We start from the raw sequence: 25,595 nt of genomic DNA on the forward strand, positions 1-25,595 counted from the left end.
GTGGGGTGTGTGTCAGGAGACCCGGGGGCCAGAACCATCACTGCCATAACTTGAGCTCCGTGGCCTTATGCGAGTTAGCATCCCTTCTGTGGCTTCAACTAATTTATCTATAAGACGAGAGTTCTGGGACCGATTTAGAGCTTATAGTCCAGCCCCTCCAGATTCTGCATTTGGTGAGTCTTCAGGTCTTGTTGCCAAATTGCCCCAAAGTGGCAGTCACCGTCTCATTCCTTGTGCTTTGTTGTTGCTGTTTTTTGCGGTTTTGCTTTTTAGGGCTGCACCTACAGCACATGGAAGTTTCCAGGCCAGGGCTACAGCTGCCAGCCTACACCATAGACACAGCAACTCGGGATCTGAGCCGCATCTGCATCCTACACCATAGGCTGATCTTTAACCCATTGAGTGAGGCCAGAGATCGAACCCGTGTCCTCATGGATACTAGTCGGATTCATTTCTGTTGAGCCACAACGGGAACTCCCTCCTCCCTTGTTTGTCTTCCTTCCTGACAGGCAGGCTCTTCCAGAATATGGATTTTCATCACTGCCAATATGCTATATGGCCAATCGGTATTGGGGACCTGCATGCATGCCTGAGTGAATGACTTTACTGTGTCTTGCTGATGAAATCTCGGCATATAAAAAATTCTGGGGCTAAAGCCCAAGAAGAAAATTAAGGAGCAGAAGTACTCTTTTCCAGGAATAACACCATCTTCCTAAAGGCAACCCGCAGCCGAGATTGGGAAAGTTTATTGTCTCTGCTAGCCCAGGGACCAGGGAGTCAGGCAGGATTCCTTGATTTTTTTCTTCATCTGGTGATGCTTTTCACAAACCACAGAGAAAACAAAATAAAAACAAAAACTCTCGATTCCTCCCTGCCACTCCCCCCCACCCCACCCCCGCCGTCTCCTCTAACTTCAAGCCCAAAAAGTACTTGCTGCTTAAAACAGCTCATGAAGGAAAAAATTATAACAAATATTTTGCATTTCTCTGGTGGCGGCACAGTCTGAATTCCTTTCAGCCCCACAATGAGTTCTAATTTTATGAAATGGTTGGATTAGCCACCAATTTTCCGGTGGAATTTAGGAGGCTTGCATTTGTACTTCTGCTTGAAGCGAAGAAATCTCGTAACCTCCGTGCAGGGCCCCATGGGACATTCTAGCCAAGGAGAGAGTGGCCATCTGTGGAATGACGGCGAAGAGGGAGATCTTTCTGGCAGCTCTGGGCAGGCTTTGGGGATGGTGGTGTCTTCTTGAACTGCAGTGTCTGGGGCTTGGCCGGGCTGCATACCACTTCCAACGGATCACGGCCTATAAAAATTCCAGCCCAAGTACACTGCCTTGTACCTGACCTTGTTCTTGCAGCTCCCAGAGCCAGAGAACGTTAGGGCATCTGGTAATTGGGCGCGAGGCATTTGATACCGTGTGGTGCTCCGTTCTCCTGCCCCAGCCCTCGAGCCCCGGTTGCCTTGGGTTGTTCATTCCAGCTTCCTTATCGCTTCCTGTCTCTAGACCTGCACGGTCACATATGGAGACACATGACTGTTAAAGTTAAAATTAACGACCAGGAACTAAACTTAAAAGCTCAAGTTTCTGAAATTAAAAACTTCAGTTCCTCGGTCACTTGAGCCACACGTTAAGCACTTGATAACCCCTAAGGGGCTAGTGGCTGCCATTCTGCTCATTTCCATCAGAATAGTTCTGAAGGATGGCGCTGCTAGAGGGGCAGAGTGTTGTGACAGCAGTGACACGCTCCACCTGTTTCTTTGCTTTAGTGGCTCCATACACAGTCCTTGTCGCCATCCGTGAATCATCTCTAAGCAACCTCATTCATCATCTCTTCTGCATCTCCAGTGTCCAGAAGAGTGCCTGGTGTGTAGCAAGCAGGTGAAGATTTTCAGAATAAATGAATTCAGTTGTCTGTCTGATTCAGTGTTGCTTTGCATGTGCCTGCAGAAAATTGACTGAATCCTTATAGAGTTGAATTACGTCTTGAATGGAGTCGTCTGATGTTTGCTGAGCACCTATTATGTGTCAGGCATGGTGCAAGGCTCCCAGGCTACGATGGGGAGCAAACGGACATGGTCCCCCAGTTAGGGAGCTTGGCCAATTTACTGGCTCTTAGATTTGTGGGGATCTGGGCATCGCCTGGGAATGCCTGTTAAAATGCACCATCCTTGGCACCCACCCCAGAGAGCCTGATCCAGCCGGACTGGGGTAGGACTTAGGGAGACCTGGGCATCTTTAGCATTTTAACCAGATAACACGAGGCAATGTGATGGGCCTGGTCCCTGGTCTGAACTTGGCAGACAGAATAGTGGGAAGCTGGTTGCATTCATCAGAGTTATACACCATACTGCTTTCTTCATGCCTTCTTTCGTGGTAACCAGAGGGTCCTAAGACCCCAGCCCTTTCTTTTTTCTTGTTTTCTTTTTAGGGCCACACCTGTGGCACATGGAAGTTCCCAGGGGTCAAATTGGAGCTGCAGCCTCAGGCCTGCACCACAGCCACAGCAATGCTGAATCAGAGCTGTATCTGTGACCTATACTGCAGCTTGTGGCAGCACCAGATCCCTAACCCACTGAACAAGGCCAGGGATCAAACCCGAATCCTTACGGACACTATGTTGGGTTCTTAACTTGCTGAGCCACAATGGGAACTCCCCCCAGGCCTTACATTAGGGCTGTAGTTTGAGGTCTCTGCCTGTTATTTTCCTGTGGAGTCATAATAACAGCAAAGGATCACACAGCAGGGAGTGTGCCAGGCAGTAGACCAAGCGTGCTGAATCATTGACCTAATTCGTCCTCAGGGTAACCCTAAGAGATGGTGCCCCGCTTTATCAAACCCATTTTACAGTGGATAAATGGAGGCACAGAAAATTGAGTCACTACCCATGAGTGGAATTCCAACCCAGAAGTGCTTAATTTTGCTGCTCCCAGTCACTGGGCCTTGAGCTGCTCCCCCCCTCACCTCCCTGGCCCCCCGAATGCTGAAAGTGCCTTTATCTCCTCTTCTGCCAGTTGCTTGGAATCCAAGTTCAGGTATATTTATGAAATGCCTGTTTAGGGGATTAACACATTGGGGGGATTTTGAGCTCTGATGATCCACAAATGCCCATCCCTGGCCTCAAGGAGCGTAGTTAATGCAGACATTCCCTTGGGCCTCCTATGCGCCAGCTCCTGCCATGCTGGCAGGTGTAAGAGGCTTGCAGCTAAAATAGGGGAGATGGGGCAGAGGCAGGGACCTCCCGAGAAAGTGTCACACCCAAGATGGGTCTTTTCCTCTAGATAGAAAGAGCAAAGCAGATCTTACAAACTAAGTGTTCCCTCCTTTTACTGCTTGTGACTCTTCCTCCCCATGTTTGTCATAATTGTGCTTTAGAATGTGCCTGTGTCACCCTGTAGGTGTTCTGAGTGTGTTTGCATTTGGTATGTGTGATGGGGGGTGGGATCCAGCATAAGGAAAGATATGCCTCCCCCCTTACCTTTTAGAGTTGGGTGATGCCTAGAACTCCTGACCCACTCGGGAGAACCTTCAAAGAAGCAGGGCAGAGGGCAGATTTGTAGAATAATGACTTGGGGTGGGCAGGACCGCCTCCGTGAGGCTGTTTGCATGCATCATCTCCTTTCACAGCAGCTCTGTCATGGAGTCACCGGTAATCCCACTTGGCAGTTAAAGAAGTTGATGCTCAGAGAGGGTCCCTCATCTGCTAAAGTGATCAAGGCAGCACCTGAGTGAAAAGGTCCCTCTGACCCCACGCGGGCCTTTCCCGCTACTCTGCTGGTTCTCAGTCCTGGCTGAGTGATAGAAGAGCCCTGGGACCTTTCAGAAGCTCTCTGGGGCCCAGGCAGCACCAGTTTTAGACAGACACCTAGGGGCACGGCAGGGGCTGAGACCACATGGAGTGTGCTGAGTGCAGAGGCCCGGGAGTCTGTACCCTTGAAGGAGGTCCCATCCATGCCTGCTCAATCTGGGACCTTGCCCCCAGTGAGGCCAGGCCTCTCCCCTATCTTTTTTTTTGTCTTTTTTTTTTAAAAGGGCTGCACCCTTGGCATATGGAGAGTCCCAGGCTAGGGGTCAAATTGGAGCTATAGCTGTTGGCCTGCATCACCGCCACAGCAATACCAGATCCAAGCCGGATCTGTGACCTACACCGCAGCTCATGGCAACGCCTGATCCGTAACCCACTGAGTGAGGCCAGGGATTGAACCTGCATCCTCATGGATGATAGTTGGATTTGTTTCCGCTGTGCCACGACGGGAACTCCCCCCTCCCCTATCTTGCTCCCGGTGTGTGTCCTCCAGGGAGGGCTGGTGTGTTCAGAACCACCCCGTTGGACCTGAGCCTGGGACCTTTTGCTCTGTTGCATCAGAGGCTGCCTGTAAATCGGCCGCTGGCTTGGTTTCTTTTTAGGCTCCAATCGTAGAGACCTTTGTGTGTCTGTTTATTTCAGGGAAATAATTCCTGCCTGCAGAGTCAGTTCCCTGGGGGCTCCGGAAGTACACTTGGAGCGACTTCTTTTACTGGGAGTGACCTGAAATGTCCTCTTTCAAGAGGCTGCAGCCGTTCCTTTTCTCCCAATCCCCCTCTCACTTTGCCCTCTGACATTGCTCTCTCAACTTCGTATTTTGAAGGTCTCACTGTGGGGTTTTTAACTTACATCTCTGCACGTGACCTGTTTGGTGACAATAATAATAATTTAAAAAGCAGCTGTGGTGTGAATACGATGTGTTGGTCACTCTTGGGCGTTTTCTGTCTGTTGTCTCACTGCATTTTGGGTTTTCTTGGCAGTGATGAGAAGTCTGAAATCTGAGGATCTTTATTATTATTTTTTTGTCTCTTGTCTTTTTAGGGCCACACCTGCGGCATATGGAGGTTCCCAGGCTAGGGGTCGAATTGGAGCTACAGCTGCCGGCCTACACCAGAGCCACAGCAATGCCAGATCCGAGCCTGCATCTGCCACCTACACCACAGCTCACGACAATGCCGGATCCTTAACCCACTGAGCGAGGCCAGGGATCGAACCCGCAACCTCATGGTTCCTAGTTGGACTCGTTTCTGCTGTGCCACAACGGGAACTCCTGAGGATCTTTATTCTTGAATTGAGGAATTTATAGCTTACCACGATTTGCTGGCTGCGTTGAAGGATGAGGAGTTCCATGGACTGTAGAGGCTGCCATATTGGGCCTGGTGACTTGGCTAGCATGGTGGTGGGCAAGTTGGCTAATTGAACAGAGAGGGGTGGGAAGAGCAGAGAGCAGCCCAACAGCCCCTAGGGTGCATCATGTCCTGGGCATCAGTCAAGAAAATGGAGAATTCTGGTTCATTGGATGCATTGGTTAAGTGGAAATAATCCTGATAGTTATAATAGCTCTAAATATATACTTCCAGTTAATTGATGCTCACCCATTTGCAAGCCTGTCTTTTAATAAACGGTGGCCATTTCTTATGGAAATGTTTCTGAAGCGAACGCACATTTTTTTTTGCCTTCTTAAAACCAAGTACCTTGAAGGTAGTTAAACCTTTTCTTGATGTCTTTGGGGAACGTCTCCTAAATGGTTCTCGGTACCGTATGTTGGAGTCCTCGTGTCTGCTCTTTATAGGTTATCTGCCTGCCCTTTCCTCAGCTTCCATTCCTTTTGGTAATCCCTTTAAAGGATAACGTTTTTCTTTTCCCTCTAGCAAAAATAATGCATGCGCAATCCTGAAAGCTCACAAGACACAGACAAGTTATGGATGAAAAGGTAAAGCAAGCTCTCCTGTCTTGATTCCATCACCGAGGCCGTTTCTGGCAGCCCTTTAGTTCCATTTTCCCACTTCCCGACAGATTTGCCATGCTTAGAATTGTATTAGCAGGAAAAGGCAAGGGCTCCGTGGACAGATTCTGTGCCATTTCTTGGGGTGGCTTTTCCAAGAGTTTATGTCCCTTCCTCATACAGTCTTCAGAGACGAGTGGCCCTGGCAGTGAACCTAGTGAAATTCCATTTTCTCTTGTAACAGAATGAGCCATGGGGGGGTGGGGCGGAGTGAGGCCCATCAGGATCCCTCGGCTACTGTGTGGCCGAGCTGGGTCTCTTGAGTCAAGGTCCAGTGCATTTCCCGTTTGGCCACGTCTTACCTGTGTTCTGAATTGTGGGTTAAGGGCCAAGTGGCCTTGGAATAAAGGAGCCATTGCTATACATGGAAAAACCTACCTTTGCCGTAATCATCTAGGTTGCTCAAGTGACAGATTTTTTAAACTTCTTTTCTGGGAGCACAGGAAGCAGAAAGCGGCCTCCTCTTCAGCAGACCAGCCCCGCTTTATTTTCGAACATCAGTCTTAGATTAATACCGGGATGGCCTCAGAAACAAACTTGAAAGCAACTTGCATTATTCTCCATACATAGCTTACATTTTATGACCTGCTTAAAGATGCAGGGAGCATAAATCTTGGGGAGGGCTGTCTTATTTACTTGCTCGTCTTCTCTGCAGATGGGACGCTTGCATCAGAGCCCGGCTGGCTTCAGATGTCTGCTCCAGGATATTTTAGCTGAACTGTATGAGTCCATTAAACAAATGTAAGAGTTTGGGGGAAAGGAGGGCTGTGTCTCAAACCAAATGTTTTACATGGAGACCATCTGGGAATATTGGTATTTGTGTGTACAGTACATCAGAAAGCAGCTTGGCGGGGTTCAGCCGGGATGTTTCTGGCTTGCGGTCGCTGGACTTGACAGTTTTGTTGTAAGCGAATGGTTCTTATGAAGTGTTGCCATAAAGGCCAGGCTGGGTCCAGGAGGGGGTGTCCTCATGGAGCTGCACACTCAAATTGTTCTGATTAGCTTCCCGGCCAGATTGGTCACGCTATTTGAACAGGCCGATATCTGAGCTGCTTTTCTCCAAGGTTTAGAGGACAGGGAAAAGAAGTGTCAGCAACGGCAGGATTTGGGCGTATTCCTCCTCTTCCTCCTCCTCCTTCATTTTTTCTTTCTTTTAAGGGCCACACCTGTGGCACATGGACGTTGCCAGGCTAGGGGTTGAATCACAGCCACAGCTGGGGCCTCTGCCACAGCCACAGCAACATGGGATCCGAGCCACACCTGCGACCTACACCGCAGCTTGCTGCATCACCTCATCCTTACCTCACTGAGCAAGACCAGGGATGGAACCCACATCCTCATGGACACTAGTTGATTTCTTAACCTACTGTGCCGCAATGGGAACTCTGAGGGGGGTGTTTTTTCTTTACCCTGGGGTTCCATAGATTTGCTGGCACTTGGAAACAGGTGTGGCCCAGCGGAAGCAGTGTTGGCCATGGAGTGTAAGTACCTGGGTTGGAACTTGGGGTGTTGCCTTTATGACCCGTGCGGACTTGGGGATTTCCCTCCCTCAGTGTCCGTTTCCTTCTCCTGGAAAATAGGCAGCCTGTCTCATGGGTGGTGGGGAGAGGAACATAAAATAGGAGGGCATTGGGCTCATTGCAGGAGGTCATTTACACACTGTGGTGTTGCATCCACGGGTTTGTGGTCTCACCTGCAAGTACAGATTCAGTGTGGACCAGAGTGGACTCAGGACTCGGACCTCAGCCATTTGTAGGTTCTGGCCCTGGCTGGTGGTAGTGGGTAGATGGGTAAAACATTCTTAAATAAACTACAGCGGATGAGATGCATCGTCTTTGATTCAGTTCAGCTCAACACGTATTAATTGAATGTCTGCTATGGGACCAGACTCTTCCTTAGATGCTGAGGACACAGGGGGAAGGAGGCCGTTAGGGTTCCTGTCCTGCCATCTCCGCTTCCTAGGCCTGGTATTGACCATGACTGACCCTCTCTCGTTAGATTATGTGTTGACTGTGATTCAGGCAGTGTGGACAACTGTGTATTGGTCTGCTCTAGCTGCTATAACAAGACCACGGCCTAAGTGACTTAAACAACAGAAGTTTATTTTTCTCTCAGTTCTGGAGGCTGGAAATCCAAGGTCAAGGTGCTGGCAGGGTTGGTTTCTCGGGAGACCTCTCTTCTTGGCTTAAAAACAGCTGCCGCCTTCTCCCTGTGTCCTCACGCGGCCTTGGCTCAGTGAGCACGCGCTCCTGCCGTCTCTTCTTCATCCTCTAAGGACGCCTGTCCTATTGCATCAGGACCCTACTCTTCTGCCCTCATTTAACCTTAGTCACCTCCTTAAAGGCCCCACCTCCAAATACAGTCACCCAGGGCGGGTTGGGGGGCAGGTTAGGGCTTCCACATTTGAATTTGGAGGGGGGACGCAGTTCAGTTTATAACAACTGGTAAATATTTTATAGATGTGAGCATTATTTGGCAGAGACTAACTAGACTTCCTGCCCCTTTCTTGCAAGTTGGGTCAGAATGACCTGACTGAACCCCCCCATCGGCCAGAAAAGAGGGCAGACCTCCATAATAATTTACTGTGGCTTTGTTGGGGTGAGAAAGGAATCATTGTAAAAACCTCATCTGGATGGATGCTGAAGATGGTATTGCGACCCCTTTCAGTCAAGTGAAGTCGTTGGAGGCCCACCTTGTGGGGGAGACGTGGGTGCGTAAGGCACTGGGCTGGGTGAGCAGAAGGGAAGGGAAGGTGTTTTCCCGGCTCTTGTCAGCGACGGGGCAGTTAACACTCTGAGCAGAGTGAGACTCAGTGCCGCTCTTACTTAGGACCATGAGTGGGACTTGGGGGTGGAAACGGGGGAGCGATGCACAGAAGGACCTCTCAGGAGGCCCTGCCCCTGCACAGGTACCTGCTTTTGCCTGTGATCTCACAAAAGAACACTCTCCTAGGGAGGGTCTTAGAGTCCTGGAAAGAGTCTCTCCTTGGGCCATACCCTGGGTCAGCATCTGCCTGTTGGCATGGGGACAGTGAAGTAGCTTGACTGACAGTCTCTTTAAAACTGCATCCAGGAGTTCCCTGGTGGCTCAGTGGGTTGAGGACCCAGCATTGTCACCGCTGCGGCCCAGGTCGCTGAGGGTTTGATCCCTGGTCGGGGAACTTTTGTATGTTGGAGGCGTGGCCAAAAAACAAAAACAAACAGAAAAACAAACCTGCAACCTGCGGGGCAGGAGTGGTCCCCAGAGCAAAGTCAGGGTGCCGTTAGTAGGAGGGTGAACGGATGCAGGGCAGGGAGGAGCCTGCCTGTCCACTGCCCTCTCCGTTGGGATTGGAAGCAACTTGAAGGATAGATCCATGCTCTGCCGGACCTAGATCATTGTCTTATCCAGAGGCGATCTCCCTAAATTGCTTGCTGGAGGATGGACTCATTGTCACATCCTTTTAGGGACATACTCTCCAGCCCCTTCCATCCACCCTGCCTTGTGCCCAGATGCCTTGGCTGGCCCAAAGCGAGCAGCAGGGAACACAGGTGGACCGGATTTTGAAGATGGGAATGATTTAAATAAGAAAAGACTTAGGGTGGAGACAAGGCCGGTTGGCTTTGGTGGGGCCTGGATCTCCGGAGACTGATTTCAGCCCCTTTTTTGGATTAGACCTCCCCTTACTGCCAGGCACTGTGCTGCCTGCTTTGTCACTGTGGGTCCAGGGCTTCAGAGTATGGTCTTGGGGTTTAGCGAGACCCAGCCCTACTACTCATTAGCTGTGTGCCCCAGGGCAAGTTACTTAGCGCCCTCAGACTCCATTTAAACTCACTGAGAAAGAAAGCAGGTTTTCGCAAGAATTTAATGAGTGAGCGGTTGAGAGGTTTAACAGGCGGGTACCCAGTGCCTGGGATCCCTGGCAATGATCGTGATTACCATTAGCTGGTGTGAATGATCTCCCAGCTCCTCTGGAGCGGACACTTATTACTCCATTTTAAAGATGAGCAAGTTCAGGCTCAGTTCTTTGGGGAGTAGCAGGGATTCGCCGGCTTTGAGAGGTGAGCAAGTTCAAAGACTCAGTGGCGGGGGTGGGGGGCGGGGGGGGTTGGGCGGAACAAGCAGCCCAATTATTGCTTTAGGGTTTCTACAAAAGGTCCTTTTTAATACCTGGGGTCCATTTCAGCAGCAGCTCTTTGGTGTAGACAAAACACTAGTCACTTGCTAGGCACAGGAGATGTTGCCGTGAATAAAACAGAAATGGCCTCTGTGTGAGAAGCCTACAAGGAACGGTGAGTGAGGTTATGAAAGGGGACGGATAATGTGCCTTTTTGGCGGTGGGGGGGGGTGTGCTCCCTGCAGGGGATGCATTCGGAGGAGAGGAGTTCAGCTGGAGAAGTTTGTTGCAGGCAGTAGGCTGTGGAGGGATCCTGGCAGAGGAATTGACAAGCACAAATGCCCAGGGGCGTGATCACAGCCAGGCAGCTCCTTGAGTCCCTGTAATGACCACGGACCCCTGCCCTAGTCTCCCCTGGGGTGGGAACTGAGGGATGGGTGTTGGGTGAAGCGACGGGCCTGATGGGCTTGGCAGGGGCTGAGTGTGTTTCATGGGGGTGGGGCTCTTCTGGCTGGATGGGGGCTGTGCATTTGTAGCCAGAGGCGCTGTGCTGTGACAAGGTCCCCGGCAGGTTTGTGGGGTGGTAATTAGCGGGCTGACAAGCACTCAGATGGACTGTGCAGGGGGGCTGGGGGGCAGAGGCCAGCCTGTTAGCACGCTGGGTAATGGACAATAAGAGCTTCTCCTGGAAGGAAAAGAAGCTGCTGCTTGCGAGGAGATGATGAATGAGGCCTCGGGGGACAGACTGCAGCCTGGGCCATTTATTGTTCCTTCCCTGTCTGATAAGTCTTTGCAAACTAATTGCTGTAAGCTGGTTCTCCTCTAAAGAGAGAAGAGGGACTTGGTCAGGATAAAAATAACTTCTGACGACTCTTATCCGCAAAATCACCCATGGTTAAAATATAAAATTTAAAGCCATGCCTTTTAATTAGTGTGTGTAGTATATGTATTTTACTGCCCTAAGAAATTAAAAGCTTTTTTTCTTTGTTTTGCTCACCTGGATCAGCAAAACTCAATTGGCTAATTTCCTTTTCCTTTTAGAAAACTCATTTTGTTTCTAGGTCCTTTGTGTTCCTTATTCAGTGATCCCAAGGTCAGTGATTCAGTGGCAGCCTGAAGTTAATATTTAAAAGCAGTGTTTTCAGTGAATTAAGAAATAATGGGCTAAGAACCTCCCGGGTCTGCCTACTCTGTGTAACATCAAATCAGGCTTCAGATATGGGAACACGGTTGGGACTGAGTAGGACTGAAAGCAGTGCTGCCACATGTGTGTGTGTGTGTGAGGACAGCCCCTTGGCATCAGATGGACATGACATCAGGCAGGCGGGCTGTGAAACGGGTCCCAATTTGCCAGCACGCTTAGCAGTAGCTGTCCCCCCTCCCCCTCCCATCTCGGTTTATTAATAATGCAGCAGTTCTGGGGACTTGGCCATGCCGGGCCCTGCCTCCCATGTCAGTGTTAAACCTTTTCAGTCCTGCTGCTCTCGCTCTGGTTTGGGACTTGGTTAGGCATTCTCACCCTGGGTCTGACAGATCCCAGACTGGAGGAGGGCTCAGGTTTCCTGTTGCCACTCCAGGGCTGCTGTTTACTCCGTGAACTTGGGCCTGTACTTGAACCTCCCTGGGACTCAGTTTGCTCCTCTGTGAAATGAGGGGGTTGGCATAGAAAATTCCGGATCCTTGCAGCTCTAACATCTGCGGGTGATAATGATGCTAGTTACACCTTCTCTGCCCTTCATCATTTGATAGGATTCCTGCTGCCACCTGCGGTGTCGGGGTGGGGGCGGGGGTTGGTGCTTTTGTCATCCTCATTTGCAGTTGAGGAAACCAAAGCTGCGACGACAGGTTTGCCTGAGTCCCTCCCTGTGCAGGGGGTGCCTGGGCCAAGTTCCTGTGACTGATGACAGGGCCAAGGGGCTGAGCCTGGGCATCTGAGCAGTTCTGGCTGGGCCTCCACTGGGCCTGGAGTTTGATAAATCAGAGTTGTGTGACCCTAAGTTTATCTAAGCCATGGTATAAATGTGTCAGGGTGATCCAATGCTGCTCCTTAAGGCTGTCCAACTTAGAAGTAACCTCAGCCCCCTCATCTGCCCTCTCGCCGCCCCCAGGCCAGTTGTAACCAGGAAGAAGAGCAGTTGAACTTTAGATTTCTGAGTTGGTGTTGCATTTGGCGTTCAGGAATGTGAAAATCCAAAAATAAATCCCTGCTTGGCCACTCTGGTCCCAGCTGGATGAGCCTTGCAGTCTTAGTCCTTTTGTGACTGTGCAGCATCTGTGTATTTGTGTAGCATTTTTTGGGCTTCTAGAGGCTTTGTCCTGCAGGAGGCCCTTAGAGACTTCCAGCAGGTCCTGGTAAGAGTGGGCTGCTCAGAGGCCTGGCTGAACCCTCTCTCCTGTGGCCGGACTCCCTCTCCTGTGGCTGGACCCCCTCCTGCACCCCCCTCTCCTGTGGCTGCACCCTCTCTTCCAGAGCAGGAGGGACAGAGGCTGCAGAGTCCACTTCCTCTCCCTTCCCCTGAACACGTTCATTCACTTTCACCAAGTGTGGGCGCTCCAGGTGGCCGGCAGAGCATGAAGTACCTGTGAGCAGCCAGCTTCCATGGCCTCAGGGCATCCACAGGCCTGGCTGGGCTCTGATGGGCCAAAAGTCCTCTGGGAACAAATCTCCACCTTCCCAGGGGAAAATGAATGCCTGTCACCCAGTCCCTTCAAGCAAGTAGCTTGTTTTAAAAAATTCTCCTCTTTATAGATGGGCAGTTCATTCATTTTCCTTAATCGTCTAGTGTTTCATATGATTGCATGATATTTAAGTTATGGAGTAAGTGCCATCCTGGCCACACTGACTCTGGTTTAAGGTGGCAATTCTCAAACCACTGAGGGTAGCAGAAGTACCTGGGAGGCTGGGAAAAAGTGCCCATCCCAGGGGGTTCCCGTCATGGCTCAGTGGTAACAAACTCAACTGGTATCTATGAGGATGCGGGTTCGATCCCTGGCTTTGCTCGGTGTGTTAAGGATCTGGCACTGCCGTGAGCTGTGGTGTAGGTTCAGACGCAGCTTAGATCCTGGGTTGCTGTGATGCAGGCTGGCAGCTGCAGCTCTGATTCGACCCCTAGCCTGGGAACCTCAATATGCTGCGAGTGCAGCCCGAAAAGGAAAAAAAGAAAAAAAAAGTGCGCATCCCAGTTTGTCCTCCTCTTCACGTTCAATAGGCCTGGGGTTGGGCCCCGGAATCTGCATTTTGACAACCAGCGTCCCCTTTCTGTTCCCGGTGAAGGGATCTGATGCAGGTGGTGTGCCCAGCAGCCTTTGGCACGGTGCTCTGTTCTTGAATCTGGCTGCGCGCTCGGGCAGGTTTGTCACTTGCTTGGGCATTGCTGCAGGTGTTAACTTTCCACTGGCCTTTTCTTCCCCACTCCTTTGGTTCCTGTCCGGTCAGCCATGGCCACTATCTCCTGTTTACAAACCTCAGCGCCAAGGCAGGGAGTGCAAATCTGCCCGAGATTTTAGTCATTGATTCCACGTCCCTTGGGGCCTCACCAACGGGTAGTAATGACACTCTTTGCTCAGGCTTTGAAGCGGGGTGGGTGCAAAACAAGGAGTGACTTGTACATGTAGATAAACGCCGAGGTCCTCCTAAGCGGGCCCTGGCCCAGTCAATTCAAAATCTGGTTTGCTGTGTAAATGCTGAGGATAGACCACGTTTTTTCATGGCAGGAAAAAAAAAAAAAGTCAGCATCATCTAAGGAAACATCATGTCTTATGGAGAAGTTTTGGGAAATCGAGGATTGAGAGCTGATTTACACAGGATGATATTTTCAGAACATCTTACAAAATTAAAGGGCAGGTGGTGGCAAATGGCAGGATGCCATTCTTTGAAGAAAAAGCCCTTTCTTCCACATGCCCTGCTCCCTGGCATTGGGGAGCCTCTCGCAGAGCCTGCTGATACATCGCTTGGCTTGCAACCCACTTCTGTCTGAAAAAACATCCATGTATCAACATGAATCAACAGGCTGGAGTGGAAGAGGCCCGTGGGCCCCGCGGCAGGGCTGGCTTGGGTCCCTGTGGGGCTGATTGCATCACAGCAGCTTGCTTGAATGTTGTCCTGAGTTGGCCAGACTCCTCACAAAGAGCTGGGGGCCATTTCATTAATTAGGGTGGCCTCCTGGCTGGCATCCCCGTGGTGATGGGCGGGCCCAGCCTTTCTGAGTGGAAGCTGGTTGGTGATCCTGGGGAGGTTTGGACCAGTAGGGTGCCTGTGGAGCTATGCCTTGCTCCACACTGATCATCCATCAGACCAGAGCAGGAACCCCTACACTGGCCTCCAACTTGACTTGGCTAAACACGCCCATTGCAAGTGGCCTCTGGGCCTGTGGTGAGAAGAGATCCCCCAAGGTGCCTCTGACTCAGTGCCCTGTTGCTCCCTGGAACATGGCGGGGGTGGGGGGCGGGTGTGAGATCACACCTTGCGAATGGCAGTGAGGCTGCCAGCTCCTGTTGCTGGGATTAGAACGCAAACTTGTTCTCACTAAGTGATGCTAATGCCGTGTTTATGGCCCTGTTTCTTCCCTGCTGCTCAGCCCTGCCTCGCAGGACCTCACGTGGGACCCTGTAAAAAATTTCATCTGCTTGGAGGGGGCCCAACACCCTGGGCTTCAGAGACCGAGAAATTCTGTCTCCTGCCGTGTTTGCTGTCCATCCCAACATTATCCATGGCCTCAAGAACCTGCAGCCTCTGGGCTCAGCCTGCCTGGGTTCAAGTCCCAGCTCCATCTTTTACAGGCTGCCAGACCTTGGGCAATACTGATCTTCTCGGTGCCTCAGTGCTCCCCTACAGTGGGGTTGTAGGGAAGACTAAATGAGATAAGGTCCATTGGCACCTGATTAATGTATAGTAAATATTACTTGCTGCTTTTTTTTTTTAAGGGGCACACTCCCGAGGCCTATGGAGATTTCCAGGCTAGGGGTCAAATCGGAGCTACAGCTGCCGGCCTCCACCACAACCACAGCAATGCCAAATCCCAGCCGCGTCTGTGACCTACACCACAGCTCATGGCAGTGCCGGATCCTTAACCCACTGAGCAAGACCAGGGATCGAACCCACAACCTCATGGTTACTAGTCAGATTTGTTTCTGCTGCGCCACAATGGGAACTCCTTGTTGCTGCTTTTATTAAAAATATTACCATTGCTTAAAAAATGTCGAGATGGCAGGGCCATCGGCGGAGCACTCAGATGTCACTGCTCAAGGTGTGGCCCCTGGACTGACATCACTGGTGTCCCCTGGGAGCTGCTAGAGATCCAGAATCCCAGGCCCCGTGTTAGACCTTTGGATTCAGAATCTGCATTTTTGAAAAAGATACCCAGGAGTTCCCCTTGTGGTGCAGTGGGAACAAATCCTACTGGCATCCATGAAGTGTGGGTTCTATCCCTGGCCTTATTCGGTGGGTTAGGAATCCGGTGTTGGTGTGAGCTATGGTGTAGGTGGAAGACACAGCTCAGATCTGGTGTTGCTGTGGCTGTGGCGTAAGCCAGCAGCTGTAGCTCCAATTCGACCCCTAGCCCGGAAACTTCCATATGCCATGGGTGCAGCCCTAAAAAGAAAAAAAAAAAGAAGATACCCGGGAGCCCTTTGAGAGGCCTCTTCTGGAACTCTCCCTTCAGGCTGTTGTTGATCAGTGTGCATCCCCGGAGGTGGCTGTGCAGGGAAGAGGGCAGTGATTCTTTTGGTTGGAGCCTCAGGCGCACATAGTCTGCCTGGCACTTCCCCGACCCCCCCCCAAGCAGGCCAGAGAGACAGCTGGCTGCCCCCTCTACACAGGCATGCAGGCTGGGTATTCATTTTAACCTGCTCTTGCCTTATTGCAAATGAGAGGGAGGGGAGGATGCGTGGGCAGAATGGGCAGGGTAGAGGCCTCTGTAATGATGTGCTGTGGGCTCGTCAGCCCCGTAAATGTGGCCCAGGACCCCGTGTCACTGCATGGCTGACAGGCCTCCTTATCGTCACTGCCATTCAGTCAACACCTGAGTACCAGGCCCTTTCCTTACATTAGGTCCCCTCCTCACAACAGCCTCAAGAGTTAGGACGCGCTGACCCCATTCTACAGATGAGGGAACTGAGACTCCGGCTCTTAATATTCACCACGGCCCCTGAGGAAGAGGACGCCTGGCAGGCTGCAGAGCAGGTGGTTTTTGGTGATTATTCCAAAAAGGAAAAACTCCCCCTCTCTCCCTGCAGAAGCGAAGGCTGTTCCATTTAACAAGGGATCGGAATTGGCCCTGCCGTTTGCCTCTTAAACAGGCAGACTCCGCCACAGGGCAGCATTTGCAGATCCACAGCCATAAGGTTTAATCATTAAGCTATAGGGTGGCCTTGTTTGAAAGCAGACCGTTTTATAGGGCACGCGGTGCCGTCTAGACCTGGGAACACTTATGAGGGGCTGGGCTGCGTGTTGGGCTCAAACACCTGAGCTCTTAGCGTCAGTTATTTTGAAGCAGAGTGAAATCTCTCAGACTCGTGCAGGAACAAACTGGACTTTGACTTTTTGGAGGGTGTTTGATTTCAGACATTTGCTAATCTCTTCCTGCTGGGGCCTTTCCTTACCTCTGTCTTTCTTTGTAGATGTGGGCGAGGATTGAAGGAAACTGGGGAGGGGGCTTGCTCCATAATATCAGGCATCCCTGAGAGTTCCCACTGTGGCACAGTGGGTGAGAACCCGACATAGTGTCTGGGAGGATGCGGGTTTGATCCCTGGCCTCATGCAGTGGGTTAAGGATCTGGCACTGCCACAAGCTGCTATGCACGTCGCAGATGTGGCACGGATCTGGTGTTGCCATGGCTGTGGCATAGGCTGGCAGCTGCAGCTCTGGTTTGAGCCCTAGCCTGGGACCTTCCATATGCTGCAATGTAGCTGTAAAAAGAAAAGAAAAAATAGAATCCAACTGCAGCCTCTTGGCTTACTGCAGAGGTGCAGGCTCGGTCCCTGGCCCGGGGCGAGTGGGTTAAAGAATCAGGCATTGCTGTAGCTGCAGCATAGGTTGCAGCTGCTGTTCAGATTCAGTCCCTGACCTTGGAACTAACATGCTGCAGGTGCGACCACTTAAAAAAAAATCGGGTATCTCCGTGTGTCTCTTTGGTAGCCTTTGGCCCCGAGGGTGATCATGTAATTATGTGTGTGATTTTTGCCTATTGTCCTCGTCCCTTTGACTCCCCCTTGGGGGCTGGGGGCAGGATCACATTGGATGGTGCAGGCTCAGCACCACGCTTGGTACCTGCTCGAAAGGATTACGTGACTGAACAGTCAAGACCCAGAAAGGCTGAAGTGGATACCGTGAGTCAGCATTTTGACTCTAAGTGGGAACATTGGATTCCCCTGTTCAGCTGGGAACTGTAAGAAGGGGAAGGGGGAAAATGGTCCTGAGGTTGCTTTTTGGGTTCCAGTTGTTCATCCCCCTGCGGAGGACCCAGGAGCCAGGATGCTCGTGTGGGTCCAGCTGTTCTGAGCTCCTGGACGTTTCTGACCAGGGTACAGTTTGAAGACTCAGGAGAGAGAGATTCTCTTGCTTTTTGTGCAGTTTGGGAACAGATGTGGTCTCCGTTCCCTAGGTCTTGAGTTGCCGTCCCACGAGGCAGCAGCAGGGGTTCAAGTCTGTTCCCCGCGTGGAGGGAGGGAAGGCAGGCGGGCCCTGTTAACGGGATATTTTCCACGGGTTAAACATGGCTGGCATGTATCGAGCACTCAGCCTGGGCCAGGCATGTGCGAAGCCGTTTAATCCTCATAGGGAACCTGTGAGGTAGGTACTGTTTTTCCCCTACTTGACAGATGAAGAAACTGGAGCACAGAGAGGTGATGCAACCTGCTCAAGGGCCGTGGTTTTCGCCAGGATTTGAAGCCTTGAACTTAACCATTAGGCTCTACTGCTTCCCTGTGTGCTGGCTCACTTTCTCCTTCAATGTCACGAAGGGGGACTGTGTTCCGTTACACGAGCTGCATTTATAGATCTCATTCTCCTTTCTAAACCGGCTCTTCAAACATGTGACAGCCATTCTTAGCTCTGGGTCCTATGGAAACCTACTGGGACCTGGATTTGGCTTCAGGCTGAATATGCAGCCCGCAAAGAAGCAGGATCATTTCAGATGGTTCAGGAAAGGTGGAGAGAGAGAAAGAGGATAAGGCCAGGAGTGTCCTTATCAGCTCGAGGAGTCAGGGAGGGCCTCCCTAGGTGACCACGGTGCTGATGCTTGAGTGACAAGGATGTAAAGATCCGTGGTGTATAGAGCACTTGGCACCGGGTCTGTACCATCTATTAAATGCCCTGTGAATGCCTGTTATTCCTGTCCTTACTGTTTTTGTGATTGGCCATTAACTGGATCCGTGACCTTGTCGAGTCATCTCACCGCTCCTGGAAGTTGAATTGAATATCTTCCCCCTGGCCTTGACAGTTGCACAGTTCTGAGTGGTTTCTAGCATTTGTCTCCCATCCCCCCGCTTTGAGATGGGGGGGCAGAATGAGCCCTCTTGTGTTTGCCATGGAAGATGCCTTGTCGGAAGAAGGACGCTTTTGTGGAGGGACTGTGGCCATTAACATTTATGGAGTCCTTTTTGTTTCCTCGGTGCTGAGTAGGGTTTTATTAGAATGTGGGCACTTTTCCTTTTCGTCCTGGGCTGGAAGCATCGCCCCCCCCCCCCCCCCAGCCCCCGGCAGACACACCGTGGGACCATTGGCCTCTCGCTTCACGGCTGAGGGGATTGGCAAGTGGGCTCTTTTCTTGCCCCCCAGAATGTTTGCTACCCTCCCTTGACCCTGGAAGGTAAAAGAATTTATTTCTGCTGTCTTTTGACAATAGGGTCTCCTCAAGGCCAAGTTCAGACGGCTGCATAGTCAAAGGGGTGGTTGCTCCCCTCAGCCCCTCCTGAGTTCATGGAGGAATGTAGGAGCTGGTCCAAGAGCCACCCACATCCTCTGTGGCCTGTGTGTGTTCACTGTCTGCTTCCTCCCAGAGCAAGCTCCCAGGATTGCAGGCCTGGCTCAGATAAAATAAAGCCTTCCAGTCAGATCTTTACATTTGACGCAAGCAGAGGTGGGCCTTTCTTGCTGCACAGGATGGGGCCTGGGGGAGCTGGGGAGCTGGGCACCGCGGTAAAAAGGGGCCTTGAGGCTGGATGCTCATTCATCTCTGTGCAGCCTTTTATCCAGCCACGTGGTCCACCCACAGTCCTTGGGGGAGGGAGCTGCCTGCCCCGGGTTTACAGCAGGGTGTCCAGCGTTTCCTCTGCTTTCTCCATTCCTCGATGGCCCACGTAGGGAGGATGCCAGAGGATCCTAAGTCATCTTCCTAACGTGCCCGTCTTGGCCGTGTTGTTTGATGGGCGGGGTCTCTCTTTTTTTGCTCCAGTTCCACCATCTCTTCCCTGGTCTGGCCTTTCACCTTCCCGATGACATCAAGCCCTCCCCTCCCCTCTCTGCCCTCCTTCCCACCTTCTCCCTTTCCTTCTCTGTCTACATGCCTGCCCACACTCTGTGCTTTCTCAGGCATGCCACCTGCCGGGCATGGTGTTAGCCTTGGAGATAAAGAGGTGAATAAGATCCCCAGGAGGGTGGCATCAAGTGACGAAACCAGTACTGATTTAATGACAGCTGGGGAAGGTTCTGCTCATGAGACGTCCAGGAACCTGCCAGTTGATTTAACCAGCCAACAGCAAAAAGAATACTAAGCTCTTCCCAGTTCTTGTTGAGTCATAGATGGTCTGATTGTAGTTTAGAAGCATTTCCATGTATAGAGCTGCGTGGGGATCTAACGCAGGTCCAACGTTGCGAATGTTCACAGATGTGAGTGCGTTCCTGCTGAGGCTGGTGAGGCTGCTGTGCTTGATCCTGTGATGGTCAAAGTGTGGCCCTGGGCTGCTGCTCACAAAGCCTTTTTTCTCCAGAGCACTTCGTGCCTTTGCAATCCAGAGGGATGGTTTTACTTCCTTTCATCCAGGAAAGGGGCTAAGGTGAAAGTCGAGGTCACAGCAGAACCAGGTTGGAGGGGGCTGAAGCAAAGCTGGCAGCAGATTGGTTGGCAGGCTTCGTTGTAACCCACAGATAACTCCCCCCACCAGAGTAGTTTTTGCCCCCCTTTAGAGCCAAAGTGGATTAAATTACCAACCAGCTTGTCTATGAGCAGAGATGAAGCCATTGGCAAACATTATTATTATTCCTTATTAGATTCCCATTGTCATTTGATGCCTTCTGATTGATGTGTTTCTTTTGAGTAATTGATCTGTGCAGTGGCCCTGGCAGTCCTCTGCAGTTTGGATTTGCAGATGATGTTGGCAAGGAGCTTTCAGAACCAGCCGGGGTTGGGCAGGGAGTCGAGCTGTTGCTTCCTTGTTTCACTCTGATTTTTCTCTAGCAGCCTCTTGGTCACATCACGTGCTGTCAGAGGTGCCTTCATGAGAGGAAGGATGTAGGAAGGATTTGGCTTCTGAGCAATTGCATCAGCACGGCCGGGGCTGAAATCTTAAAACCCAAGGTTTGAGCAGAACTGGCTTGGCGATGGGGCCCCCCACCCGAGCTCAAGCCTTTTGTAGTCATTGCTGAGGCAGCCGGGTGGGGCTGAGTGATGCTAATTTCGCCTAGCCAAGTGTAGGCATTGACACCCTGTAAACCAAGCTCTCTCTTTTTTTTTTTTTTTATTTTTTCAAAGGATCAAGATCCCTAGAGTAAATGAATCCGGTCCTGTGAAGCAGCCCTGTGCCTTATTTAAAAAAAAAAAAAAAAAAAAACCAAAAAAGCAAAACAAACCCACACCATCCCAAACCCCAGGCTGTTAAAACCTGATGTGTTCTGTTGTCTGGAGAAGGGTGTTTTTGCTATAAATGAAAGACATGACGGGGGTATTTCGAAGCTTTGTTTTGGTTATTTCTGGTCCTGCCAACAAGTAACATCTGTATTTATTTTCCAAACTCTTCGAATGGCTGATTTGCATCTGTTTAGTTCTCCGAATAACATTTCATTTCCTGACTTTATAGGTTGCTATAAAATCCATCCGTAAGGACAAAATTAAGGATGAACAAGACATGGTTCACATCAGACGAGAGATTGAGATCATGTCATCCCTCAGCCATCCTCATATCATCAGTATTTATGAAGGTCAGTGATTTTTTTTTTTTTTTCTTCTTTCACCCCCGTATCAGTTACCATTTCTCATACCATGGGGCCTGCCAAGATTTTTTTGTAATTGCCCTTCTGGGCAAGAGCCAAGTATTCTTCCTCATGATGCAAAAATAGCTGGGTGTTATCTCTTACTTGGTTACCTTGAGTGCAGCCAGACACATGTTACACAGCTCACTTTGGTCATAAAAGAGCTCTGGTGGGTGCCTTCTTCCGTCTTCCCAGTTCCTTGGCAGTTGCTAAGCAACCTGCATGAGTTACTGAAAGTGGGTAGGTGAAATAGCCATGGTGTCTGGAAAATGGCAGTTGGCTGGGTGGCCAAGAAACGGTGGGTCCATTGTAAATGTCATTGCCAGCGCCGATGCTTCAGGGGTGGTGTCATGCATTATTCAAAGTTAGTCTCCTTTGAGTTAGGAATTAACTTCCTGCAGGTCTAAGAAATCCCAAGAAAGAAGAGGGATCTGTTGGGGTGACAGATGCTTTGCACACGTTCAAGTTGTTGATGTTTGTAGAAAGGCAGGAAGGGGGAAAATCTTATAAAAGTGCTCATGCTTCAAGGCTTTGGTCCCTCGAGGGAAGGAATGGAGAGTTTGAACTTCCCACAGCCTATCATTTTATAAAAAAAAAGTCTCTTAAACATTTACACGAGCAACATGTGTTTACTGCAGACATGACTGAAATACAACTGTTAAAATTATAAAAGTAATTTCTGTTCGAACTCTCAGTATAATAAATAGCTCTCTATCCATATTTATATTTTATCAGTTTCTCTATGTCTGTGGATTTTATCCACAGTTAGATTATACTATTTATACTGAGTTTTAGCTTAATTTTTTCCCCCAATTTTTATATCACGTATCTCTTCCTATGTCAATAAATATTCCCCTATTAGGACATTTTAAAAGACTTTATAGTATTCCATTTATGGACATACCATAATTTATTGAATCTTTTTCCTTTTGTCAAATACATAAATTGTTTCAAGTTTCTGGTTATTATAAACAAGTCTTAAATACCTTCCTGGTACATCGGTTTTATATGCATTTCTTTTCTTTTTTTTTTTTTTTGGTCTTTTTTTTTTGCCATTTCTTGGGCCGTTCCCGCGGCGTATGGAGGTTCCCAGGCTAGGGGTCTAATCAGAGCCATAGCTGCCGGCCTATGCCAGAGCCACAGCAACGTGGGATCCAAGCCGCATCTGCAACCTACACCACAGCCCACGGCAACGCCAGATCCTTAACCCACTAAGCAAGGGCAGGGATTGAACCTGCAACCTCATGGTTCCTAGTCGGATTCATTAATCACTGAGCCACGATGGGAACTCCTATATGCATTTCTAATTATTTTCTTATGAAACATTCCTAGTCTTGGACTTACTGAGTCCAAATGTTTCTGCAGAATATTTTAAAATATATGATTGAGTCAGAGAAATAAACTTATTTTTAATTTCTGGTCTGATCATAACTTATACAGTAAGGACTGGGAGGAAACCAGATGGTAATGCTAACATTTTTCTGATATTTCAAGTTTTCCTTCTGGTTCCTTGGCTTTTGCTTTTCTTTTTTTCTTGCTATTCTTTCTTTCCTGCTCTTTCTTTCCTTTCTTTGGCCGTGCCTGTGGGGTGAAGAAGTTCCCGGGCCAGGGATTGAACCTGAGTCACAGCAATGACAATGCTAACTCTTTAACTGCTAGGCCATCAGGGAACTCCTTTTCTGCTATTTCTACTTTTGCTTGTCATCCGAAAGTAAATGCTAGTAGTACTTTTATCTTGATTTTTCTAAAGCTCATTTTTGGGGTCCTTGGGTATAGGATTTTTAAGGGAAATTTTCATTTATTTGGTCATTTATTCCTTCCACAAACGTCTCTTGTAGTGGGTCTCAAAGCACAGTCCCTGGACCAGCATTGTTGGCATAAATTGGCATCATTTGAAGTGCAGCATCCCAGGCCCTACCCAGGACTTGCTGTCAATATATAAGCAACATATTCTGGGACCATAGAGGCCCACGCTTAGAAGTTTTCATGGAAATATATGACATCCAGGCTGGGCCTTGAAGGAGTTTTTTTTGAGGAAGAATTGGCTTAAGTAGAATTCTGGACTAATAAAACAAATCTGAATATGCTTGGTACTTGAGGGGAATTTCCAGAAGTTAGAAGTGGGTTGAGACACAAAATGCAGGATGAGAGTGAGTTTTATTAAGTTTGGAGTGTTTTTGCTCTATGTGGCCCAGTTACCATGGAAACCTGAAGGCCCTCCTTGCATGGTGTGGAGTGTGGACCAGTGTGGGTCATGTGCCCTGTGAGCACTGCTGTGTGTGCAAGTCCTTGGCCTAGAGCAGGAGGCTTCCTTACCAGGAAGGGAGAGAGAGTGTTAATCCAGCGTGAAGTTTCCAGGTTCTTTATCTGGGAGGTGGTCTGTGGTCATGGAAATCTGGCATTGAGAAGCCTACCTCCATTGCCAGCCTCATGCCCTTCTCGGCCTGGGAACTCCTGGCCAGAAGGGGAACAGGAATCTGTCCCCCTCCCAAGGGAAGGCCAGAGACGAACCTCAGTGGAAGAACATTTTCTCGTCAAGATCCAGATGGCCTCAGTCCAGCCCCAGCTGGAGGCTTCAGGAAGAGAAGCCCTTGCTTATAACTTTAAAGATGGGTACCAGCATGAATTAAGTTTTCTCTGGGTGACTAGAAATAAGTTCCCAAGGCCTCAGGTGAGGGCTTGGACTTCAATTCATAAAACCTTTAGAACTGGTGGTAGAGAGTCAGGAAAGAGTGTGAGTTCTCACACCAGCCCTGAGACCTTGGGCAGGATGGTGGGCCTTTCAGTGCCTCAGTGATTGTACCTATAAAATGGGAATGACCATTCTGCCCCTCTCTCAGGGTTGGTCAGTAGGTTTAAATGAGATGATGCATGTCTTGGTAAGCTCTAAAAGGTCATTGTTATGAAGACCCCATGATCATCATAAGTGGTTCTTAACTTGGGGTCCATTGACAAGAGTACTTCGCGGGTGAACTGCGGGGGAGGGGGGGTGTCCTGTAGATCCTCTGGAATGGGATAAAACTATGCTGTCTAATACAGAAGCCAGTCACCACAGCTGGATATTTAAATGTAAATTAATTGAAAGAAATGAAAAATTCAGTTCTGCAGTCACCTTAGCCACATTTCAAGTGGCTCCACAGCCACGTGTGGATAGGGACGGCCACACTGGACAGCGCAGATATGGAACGTTTTTGTCATTGCAGGATGGGACCCTGTTGGTGTATAATGTTTTCAGTGTTAAGTTCATGCGTAATTTTTTTCTAGGTAGGGGGTAAATGCATAGCTTTCATCAGACCCTCAGAGGGAGTCCTGACCTCTGGTAGGTGAAAAAGAAACCCACCGCCTTTCAGGGTTTTGTGACCTGCAGAGTGCCCTGCAAATAAGGTAGTGTTTTCATCTAGAAAACTCCCAGGGACCTAAGTGTGGCTCGCTTTTGCTTTTAATTTCTTAGAGAGCTCCAAGTTTCTGTTCTGTTCTCTTTCCCTTCTCCCACGCAAGTTCTGTTTCTCCCACATCCATGAAATAACTGTGGAGGAGGGCAGCTCCCCTCCCTTCCCCAGGGGATAGGAACAAGGCGCTATTCCAGCTCTTATACCTCTAACTCTGACTCCGCAATCTCTAGGGCTCGTGACCTTGTCTGCTTCCCTGCCCAGGACCCCAGGACCCTGCTCCCAGAGTGAAGTTAAACATCCTGATGTCGCCTGTTGAACTCTGAATTGTTTGCAAAGCTCTCTCACATCTGGTCTCATTTGAGCTCTACAGCACACCTGGGGGGGTGGGCCTCCAGGTGTTCCCATTTTGTAGTTGTGGAAACTGAGGCTCTGAAGGTTAATGATTCCCTCGGGCTGCTACCACAGATCGAATGGCCTAAACAATAGGAGTTGATTTGGTCCTGGTTTTGAAGGCTGAAAACCCAAGACCAAGGTGTCAGTAGAGTTGGTTTCTTCTAAGGCCTTAGAATTGTTTCTTCAGCAAGGACCTTTGTTCTTTGTGATTTAAAATATACACAGGAGTTCCTGCTGTGGCACAGTGGGTTAAGAATCCAACTGCAGAAGCTTGCATCCTGCAGAGGTGTGGGTTGGAGGCACGGGATCAAGCTCTGGCCTGGCATGGTGGGTTGAAGGATCTGGTATGGCCCAGCTGTGGGTAGTTCACAGCTGCTGCTCGGAATCAGTCCCTGGCCCAGAAACTTCCATATGCCACAGGTGCGGCCATTAAAAAAAAACTGGAGTTCTCATTGTAAGTGCATCGGTAACAAACCCGACTAGTATCCCTGAGGACAAGGGTTTGATCCTTGGCCTCGCTCAGTGGTTTAAGGATCTGGTGTTGCCATGAGCTGCGGTGTAGGTTGAAGACACAGCTCAGATCTGGCATTGTTGTGGCTGCTACATAGGCCAGCAGCTGCAGTTCCAATTCAACCCATAACCCAGGAACTTCCATATGCTGCAGGTGTGGCCCTAAAAAGGAAAAAAAAAAAATTTACACTTGAAAATAATACTAAT

At 49.8% G+C, this 25,595-nt stretch overlaps 1 protein-coding gene across 15 annotated transcripts in view; it reads left to right on the forward strand.

Annotated features, from left to right (window-relative positions):
* Positions 1-25,595, forward strand: part of NUAK1 (NUAK family kinase 1) — a 148,783-nt gene that overhangs the window by 84,659 nt on the left and 38,529 nt on the right. For 6 of the 15 annotated variants that reach the window (XM_013988236.3, XM_084955476.1, XM_084955479.1 and 3 more), the window contains one exon: positions 20,922-21,042. In XM_013988236.3, the coding sequence (XP_013843690.1) occupies positions 20,970-21,042 (73 nt within the window). In that variant the 5' untranslated portion in view covers positions 20,922-20,969. Of the gene's footprint in view, positions 1-1,230; positions 1,883-5,677; positions 5,740-6,466; positions 6,625-9,784; positions 9,852-9,941; positions 10,083-20,886; positions 21,043-25,595 lie in introns of those variants that run through there. The other 9 variants (XM_084955473.1, XM_084955475.1, XM_084955474.1 and 6 more) reach the window with 5 other exon arrangements.

This window comes from Sus scrofa, chromosome 5 (genome assembly GCF_054392235.1).
Source record: "Sus scrofa isolate SSC_HxYL_T2T_F1_AM1 chromosome 5, Sscrofa_HxYL_maternal_Yorkshire_Landrace_v2.0, whole genome shotgun sequence".
NCBI lineage: Eukaryota > Metazoa > Chordata > Mammalia > Artiodactyla > Suidae > Sus > Sus scrofa.